Raw genomic sequence first — 8,458 nt, 5'->3', positions numbered from 1 at the left:
TAAAGTGCTATTCTGAGATGTCCCTTAACACTCATGCAACAAGCTTTACAGGGACGTTGAAATAGTGAACCTCTTATATTTTGAAACATTGGGCATGATAAAAAGATGTGGAATAGCTATTTTGGGATACTTCCGGTGTTCTGAAATAGTGCCGCATTGTAGATGTAGCCAGAATGATTATCATACTATGCAATTACATGGACTGAGTGCAATGTAATGTTAATGCTCAAGTATAAATCAGTGCAATACTGGTATTAAGATATTCTAAAGGACAGTCATCTTTTTAATTTAAGAAACAATAATCCTGCATGACAAACATTTGTTTCTCTAAAGTAATATGTTTGCAGGACTTGGCTCTCTAAGCTAAAAATAGGACATTGGGCAGAGAATGGCATTCTGGGACTGCCAGTTCTATCTTTTGTGCACCTGACACAACAGGGTTCTGGAACATGAATGGATCTTCTAGGCACTAAAGTATCTATTAATAATTTTTCTTGCAGTTTTTGTTTTTCAGGATGAGCTACAAATTCTTCTTTGATCTAAAAATTTTTAATTCTTGACTCAAAGTAGTTAAGGAGCATACATTTCAGAAATATCAGGGTCTGATTTTCAAAGTGAATGAAAGCCCCTCACGGGTCAATTCAATTGTACATTATTCCAATTACTTAATGGAACATTTGCATATAGGCCTACAGCAGTGGTCCCCAACCTTTTGGGGCAGCCGGGCGGGCAGGGGCGGGGGCCGCGCATGCACCAGGCACTCAGGGCCCGGGGTGCAAGAATGGCTTGGGCCGGCCCTCGTCACTAGGCGGGCGCACATAAATGCCCCAGCGGGCGCTGCGTTGGGGACCACTGGCCTACACTTTATCTATATTTGTAAATTACATATCAAACTGCCAGTGTTAAATGATTGTGTAATGAGACTAAAAGGACTCTTCATCACATGGCTGTGGCAGTGAAGCTGGGGCTTCAGCAACCCAACTGGGGCCGGGACAGGCTGGGAGCCCGATTGGGGCATGCATGCCGGCTGGCAGCTGGGCTGGTGCTCTAGCTGGTTGGAGCAGCAGTTATGGCAGGAGGGCTGGAGCAGGTGAGTCACCCAGCCAGCAGCAAGGCCAAAGGAGCCAGCAGCTTGGGGGGGGGGGGGGGGGCAGTGGCAGGGGACCATAGCTTCCTCTAAAGGCGCATCCGTGCAGCTGTTTTCTGAGCTCTGCTCAGAAGTTCAAAGCTCTCTCTCTGCCCTGCAGGCAGGGACCTCAACTGATCGGTGGGGGATGGGACATTGTCTTGCTGAGCAAACAGCTAAACAGCTGCTCTGTGCTTGAAACGGAGCAGTTCCCAGAGCAGATGATAAAAAGCAAGATAAGGAGAGAATAAGTGTCTAGGCAAAGAGAGGAGGAGTGAGCAAGTGGGTATTTGGGAGGAGTAGTCAGAGGGGAGGGGAGTTTGGAGAATCTCTTGCGCTGAATTTCTGCCTCTCTCCCCTGCACTCTCAAGCCTACTGGGAAGGGGGAGGTCAGGGGCAGACTACATGGGGTAGGTGGGGGAAAGAGAGGGTTGAGGGTCATTGGAGGGGGTTTGGTTGAGGTGGAGACAGTGAGGTAGTTTGTGCTGGGAGGTGTGGATAATTTGTGCTTTAGCTGGGAGTTAGGACAGGACAAACTGCAGGATTTGAGAAGCTGGATTTTATCCTAGCCCCCACCTGAGCTGGGGTGGGAGCAGACTGCACAGGGGTAGGTGGGAGAAAGACTATTATTGACTTTTAAAAGTATCAACGGCACACAGACCTGTAAATAGAAGCGAATACATTAAATCTCAGCACGCCACTTCTGAAAGGCTGTTGACCCCTGATCTGGACAGTATTTGGTCCTGCCATGAGGGCAGGGGACTGGACTCGATTACCTCCCGAGGTCCCTTCCAGTTCTAGTGTTCTATGATTCGTGTTTTCAATTTTTATAGGATTCCTTTTTGCATTTTGTGTAATTAAAGAGCACCTGATAGAGCTGTATTGTCCTTTTACTATTCTTGCTCTCTTTCCTGCACGCTGAGGAAAGGAATATTGTTGTACCTTAAATATTGGATGTATTGTTGTGCCTTGAATATTGTGTCTTTGAGATTCTGCTCTTCTGAACTCCTTTTCCCCTTAAACTTTCTTCTCATGGGAACCCACCTACGAGTTCTGAATCTACCTTTTTGAAGTCCATTATCCTTATTCTGCTGCTCTCTCTGCTTCCTTTCCCTAGGATTGTGTAATCCATTATATTATGATCACTTTCATCCAACTAAGTAAAGTTGCTACAGGAGCATTATTTACATTCTCAAAGATTTATTTGTCATTAAAGATACCAGTTTTTACATTTCTTTAAATATTATAAGGACTTAATAGATTTTGCAAATTTGGAATTACTATTCATAGAGAGAGTTCAAGAGTTAAATACTACAGCCACAGAAGATCTCTTACCATACACGCAGCCTGAACTGCTTCTGATACATTGCCTGCATTTGGTTCACACCAAAAAACATGGCACTCAAAATGCTGGTTCCCTGCATCCATAATGAAGGCAAATGTATGGATATCTTTGCCCACTCCCATAAAGGACAGGAACCGAACACGACATTCCACCATGATTTGTTCTTCATTCTGATATGAAGCAATGATCATTCATTACTAAAATGTACTCTGTACAACTTACATATATTTCATTTATGTTTCTAAAGTCTCTGGTGAAACTGTAGCAGTACTGCTCAATTCTTATAATCTATCTGTACAGCATTAGCACTGAGTGACATCCTCCACATGGTGCTGCTACTTTGAAATGTCATGTGCAGCCTGGGGACACCCCAGCTGGTCCCAAGCTGCACACAGAGTTTCAAAGCAGCAGCACTGCATAGAGCCCAGGGTTTTTCTGATAGAGGCAGCCAGCGGGTGGGGGAAGCGACTAGTCAACTATTCCTTCACATCCCTAAGTGAAACAGATCTATTTTTTAAGTGTCATTCTATTGGTTGCACCTCCCAAATCCGGGATTCTCTCCAGCAGCATCCGTGATCCGGCATAACCACGGATGTTCCTGGATGAGAGTGCCCCACGCCAGGAAGACCAGCAGCTGGGAGCCCGGTGCAACCCTGCCAGCCTACTAGCAGTGGGGCACAGCAGCCTTGGAGGAAAGCGATTGGGGCTGTCTGCTGCCTGGCAGCACGGCCAGGACTACAACAACCCAAGAGGGGAAGTCCGGTCAGACCACAGTGGCGGCAGCCTGATTGTGGTGCTGGGGTTCAGCTGTAGCAGCCCAAGAAGGGAAGCTGGCCACAGCAGCCTGGCAGAATCAGCAGGGCTGGGGCCATGTGCAGCAGCCCGATCAGACAATATTCCACTTATCAGTGGGGCTGGAGCTTCCCGGCCGGCCAGCAACAAAGCTAGGGCTGGGGCTGGCCTGCAGACACCCCAGCCATGTTAAAGAAGCTGGCAATGGGAGAGGCAGCAGGCTGAGGGGCTGGAATCAGGAGACCTCCCCTTGCCCAGCTAATTCCCTCCTCTGGGACTGGTCAGGTCCCAAGGGCGCTGGACAAGAGAGATCCAACTTCTACTGGTCTTCTGGAAAAGTACTTTGTATAAAGCAGCAGCATTAAACAAAGACTGCAAGATTCATTGCCTTTGCTAAACTGCAGAGGAGGATATAACAAATCTCAGTCTTCAGGACTCTTGGCCCAGGGCTTAGGCCTGAAGTATTCGGGTCTCAAAAACACTAGGAAAAGGTAATGCTGGTACTTATTTTTTATATGTATTAAACATTTAGAGTTATTTCTAAGGGTATGTTTTGAAGCAGCAAATAAAACAATCTCATAGAAGCAACTGGTAAGAGCCTTGATATGCTCCGCTTTAACATTAAATCAGGAGTTGAATTGTAAAATTTTGAAAATGTTAATTTCTACTAAAGGATCTGGTGAATATAGTTTATAGTACTAAAAGGAAATGTAAAATGAAACAAAAGAAACTCTAGTACAAACAAAAATTCTATTACAGCTGGGGTCTGAGACTGCACTGGTAAAAACTATGTTAACACATTATTTCTGCCTTACTCTTTCATTGATGACTGTCACAGTAGCATCAGCAACGTTCATGGTAACTGGCATCCACTCCTCTTTGCTAGAGGAAGCCATAAGGTTTTCTATGGCACTGTTCAGAGTATCCATACCTGAAATGTAAAAGGAGGGAGAATGGGATAAAAAAAATGCATAAAATGAGTACGTAAAAAAACCTAGATGAAACTATTATTTTCACCTGGAAGCACAGAAATTAGTTGCTTTATACTGCTTAGCTACAAACATTTTGATGGAGAGGAGGTTTAAGAAAAAATAATGACTAGCTCATGCTATCCTTCATTTTTCTTAAAGGTAGATTTCAGTCTCCTCTTAGGAAACTTAAAACACTGGGATGGCTGCTTGTTCAGGGGGCATCTCACTCCAGTCTTATGCACTTACAGCTCCCTTCTTACAACTCCCCTCTGACATTTTAGTTGCAATAGCTCCTCCTGAGAGAGGGCACTGCACAGGGCTCGGTCTCAACGGCTTTCCCAAAACATTCTGGCTGAGGAAGCAGAAGCCTGAATAAGGCCACAGATGGCCCCCTTCTCTTGCTATTTGGATGCATAGTGCTGACCCCTTTGCATCAGGAACATGAGGAAAAAGTGTTGTTGCTCCTTGCACTTTTCTTTACCTGTGCACATGTAGTCAGAATCTAGCCCTTTTAGATTTTACAAAAGAACCTTCCAACATCAGTTAAGAACAATGGTGTTACATACCCACAGGCTTAGCTACAGGTAACATGCCTAAGTACTGCACATGGAACTTCTGTACCAGCTCTGTCTTTGGTGTTGGGAAATCTACTGCATGGGAACAAAAGAAACAAACAAACCAAAAAAATCAATGGCTGCTTATCAAGATTCACAACCAAGTAAAATATACTTTTACTGCACTGACAGAAGAAATAGCTTACAAAGTAATTTTACTCTGAAAATTTATTAACACAGATCTCCACTCCCTCTAGCTCACATGAGAAGATGGTAAGTGATTTCTAGGGGAATTAAGGGGGAAGATGATACAACTTCCAATTCTTGCAAAGTAAAAATAGGATTGTGTTCAAACTGCCAAGATGCAAGAAAATGTAGAAAACTTGCATGAATATATCTCTAAGCTATGAACATACATACAGGACTGGTCTTGTATTCAGCACAGCCATGTAAAATTTGGATTCTAAGGACTAGATCCACACAAAGAGGACTTTGGCTCTGTGTTGCAATTCCCAACTTGGGTACCCTACTACCCAGTAAAGCCCATAATCCTGAATTAGTGGCCCACACTATCTATACAAAGCATGGGGAAAGTGAAATTGTCTACACAGAATGCTTTCAAACAGCAGAACACTAAGCTGCACCCTGGGACTGTCTTTGTGCTGTAACAAGATCCACATGGTATTCTACTACGTGGCAAGCTGGCACCTTTAAATTTGCAGTCTAGTTTGCTGTCCACTAATTCACTGTGTAGACAAGTCCTAAGAAGAGGATTCACTGCAGCCGGTGCACTTGACAGAGAACTGTCTGAGCTAGCCAACAGGAAATAATGAGGAGAGAGGTAGAACCTAAGTGCCTACCCGAGGGGTGGGCAAAAGGGCCTCCGTGGGCCAGATTCAGCCTGCCAAGCGAGTGGATCCAGCCCGCTGAAGGCCTGCTGTTCCCCCACCCCTGAAGCCTTCTTTGCTCTGCCCCCACCCTGTGAGCAGCGTGAGGCCCTTCAAAGCACCGTGCACTGCTCACAGAGCAGGGGCATAGTGGAGAAGGCTTTGGGTGCTCCCCTGCCCTCAGGCCAATCAGGGCTTGGGGGCGGGGGAGCTGCGTGAAGCTCTCTTCGTCCTGCCCCAGCCCTGCGAGGCGCCCGCGGCACTTCAAAGTGCCACGGCCTCCTCACAGGGTAGAGGAACGTGCCAAGCCTCTTCCAGGGAAAGGGTGCTTAGTAGGAGAGGGGGCAAAGGGGATCCCCCCCAGACCAGTTATGGGAGTGGGGTAGCCCTGCCCCTTCCCGTTTAGGCCCCACCCCTTCTGGGGTGGCCCAGGGCTATTTCAAACATTTTTGAAGTGGCCCCCAAGCAAAAATTATTGCCCACCCCTGGCCTCAATAGAAGTTGGGCATCTAACTCTGGGCTAGATGGAAGCACTTACTTCTACTTTGGATTCACAGCCATGAGCCCCTTCCTGGAGTTAGGCACCTAAGCCGGGTTAGTGTTTTTTCAAGGAAATGATTAGCAAACGTTCCCCCCTTTTACTCAATATGATCCAGCGGTCAGAGCACTCACCCAGAATGTGGGAGATCCCAGTTCAAATCCCTGCTCTGACAGAGGAGAAGGGATTTGAACCCAACAGTTTATCTTGTGGAAGCTGTTCCATGTAGGGATGTAAAATCCTGTTTAATTAGTTTAAACCAGTTAGCTGATTAAAACAGAGGTGGGCGGGGTGGGAGTGGGTGGGAGGACACCAGTCTGGCTGCACTGGAGCAACTCCCCTGCTGTGGACAGGGGCTGCTCCCAGCTTGCATGGGCTGGAAGCAACAGTCATGCGAGGGGCTGGAAGAAGCCACTGCTGCTTCCAGGGTTACTTCCGCGTGGGGCTGCCACTTCTGCATGCAGCAGCCTGCTCGCTGCCTGTGGCCCAGGTACCAGTTAACTGTTACCCAGTAAGCATCACCAGTTAAGGGTGATACTTACCAGATAACCAGTTATCCATTAACATCCCTAGTTCCATTTTGTATAAAATGTTTAAAGAGTCACTGCAGCAGGGACTGGAACCTGGGTCTCCTCAGTGGGTACCTTAGCCAAAAGGCTACAGCCGGTCCCCGAGTTGCAAAAGGTCAACTTATGACCATTCGCAGTTACAAGTGGATTTAAAACATATACCTTCCATTATTTACTTGGTGTAAGTCTCCTATACTGTTTTCAACATATCAACCATTAAGCTAAGAGAAAGAAACACAACCATACTGCAGGATGCAGCAGATAGTTGACTGGAAGGTTTGCCTGCTTGTCAGCCTTTGAAGCTCACACTGATGCTGGAATGTAGGTAGGGTTTGGATCTGCTCTAAAACAAGTTACCATAAATGAGCAGAATTGTGCTACTGTCAACATCACCAATAAAACTATTTTGCAGTATCATCACTTTCACTATCTAAAAGACACTATTAGCCTTCCTTTCAGGTCGATTTTTGTTAAAAACAGTATTATTGAGGGAGTGTATCTAGCCGATAATAAAAAGTTAATTCTGACATACAGTACCTTGCAGGGGAACATCAAGGGTGAGATTTGTTCGCTCTTGTAAAGAGCTGCAAGCCACAGATTTAGCATTCTTCCGTTCAGCCATAATCTGGAGAACACAGCAACAACATAGCATTTTCCCAACACAGTACAAAAGCCTGTGAAGTGTTTCACCATGTAACCGAATGAATGGGTGGTGTGTGGGGTACAAGCAACAGGGGTGGGCTCACGTTTCTGGTGTCTCGAGTTCCTCTCCAGGCCGTTAACAGTCGGAGTCTAGAGGCGCAGGGTCACTCATCCCAAGCACATCTCGGGCTCGCTGCACCCACCCGACAGCTGGGCAGTACTAGCTCCGCTGACACCCACTGGTTTGAGTCAGGAACCCTGGCTCCCCCCGCACAACTCTGACTAGTGCTGCTGGCTGCAGCGCCCTGGGACATTGGGAAGTGGCCAGACATGTGATGCAGGCTGCAGCAGGCAGGGAGACCCCGCGGAGGAAGCTGGGCCCTGCTGGAGGAGGGGTGGAAATTGCAGACACTCAGTGCAGCTGCCCGAGGCCTCTAACCTGATCCTCTATAATACTGATGAAGGCCAGGACACTCATGGCCGCGAATGCTCTGCTCACTGGTCCAGAACACGCCACCAGCAATGGAAAGGACACAGGGCAGCCACCACAGCTGGGTACGTGGCTGCCGCCAGAGCTAGAACTAAGGCCGTGGTAAGGCTGCCCAAGCAGTGACAGCTTCCCTGTGGCCCAGCTCCAGCCACAGCACACTGGGGCAGTCCCAGCGCCACTCACCGCAGCTGGAGGCGTGGCCTGGCAGAGTGCCACAGCCTGGCAGACAGGTTCGCAGCCCATCACCGGTTCAGGGACTAATAGCTGGGAACTATGGATTTAGACAGCTGATTACAGTAGCAGTTCTAAGAACCATTCGTGAGGTTAATGAATGAGTGGTTATAATCCACTTGCCTTAGAGCAGATCTCGTGCAGACTTGTTGCAATGGCTTTTGCAGGCGTGTCACATCGAAACACATGACATTTCAAAATCCTCGTGTCTTTGTCTCTTGCTACATAAGCGAAGTCTCTGTGCAGACAAAATGAATTAACACGTTAGAAAAAGCAGCATCTAAAAATAAAGCAAGTTTGCTTTAAGTAGCAT

At 47.0% G+C, this 8,458-nt stretch overlaps 1 protein-coding gene across 14 annotated transcripts in view; it reads right to left on the bottom strand.

The window, feature by feature from the left end:
* APBB2 (amyloid beta precursor protein binding family B member 2) overlaps window positions 1–8,458 on the bottom strand; it is a 329,929-nt gene that overhangs the window by 8,158 nt on the left and 313,313 nt on the right. For all 14 annotated transcript variants that reach the window (XM_075930527.1, XM_006129478.3, XM_006129479.3 and 11 more), the window contains 5 exons: window positions 8,269–8,383; window positions 7,320–7,407; window positions 4,801–4,884; window positions 4,079–4,194; window positions 2,462–2,641 (listed from right to left, as the gene is read on the bottom strand). In XM_075930527.1, coding sequence (XP_075786642.1) covers window positions 2,462–2,641; window positions 4,079–4,194; window positions 4,801–4,884; window positions 7,320–7,407; window positions 8,269–8,383 — 583 coding nt within the window. The remainder of the gene's footprint in view (window positions 1–2,461; window positions 2,642–4,078; window positions 4,195–4,800; window positions 4,885–7,319; window positions 7,408–8,268; window positions 8,384–8,458) is intronic.

The sequence above is a fragment of the Pelodiscus sinensis genome, chromosome 5, assembly GCF_049634645.1.
Source record: "Pelodiscus sinensis isolate JC-2024 chromosome 5, ASM4963464v1, whole genome shotgun sequence".
In the NCBI taxonomy this organism is placed as follows: domain Eukaryota; kingdom Metazoa; phylum Chordata; order Testudines; family Trionychidae; genus Pelodiscus; species Pelodiscus sinensis.
Note: the sequence above shows the minus strand (reverse complement) of the source record. Positions and strands in the feature narration are given on the sequence as shown.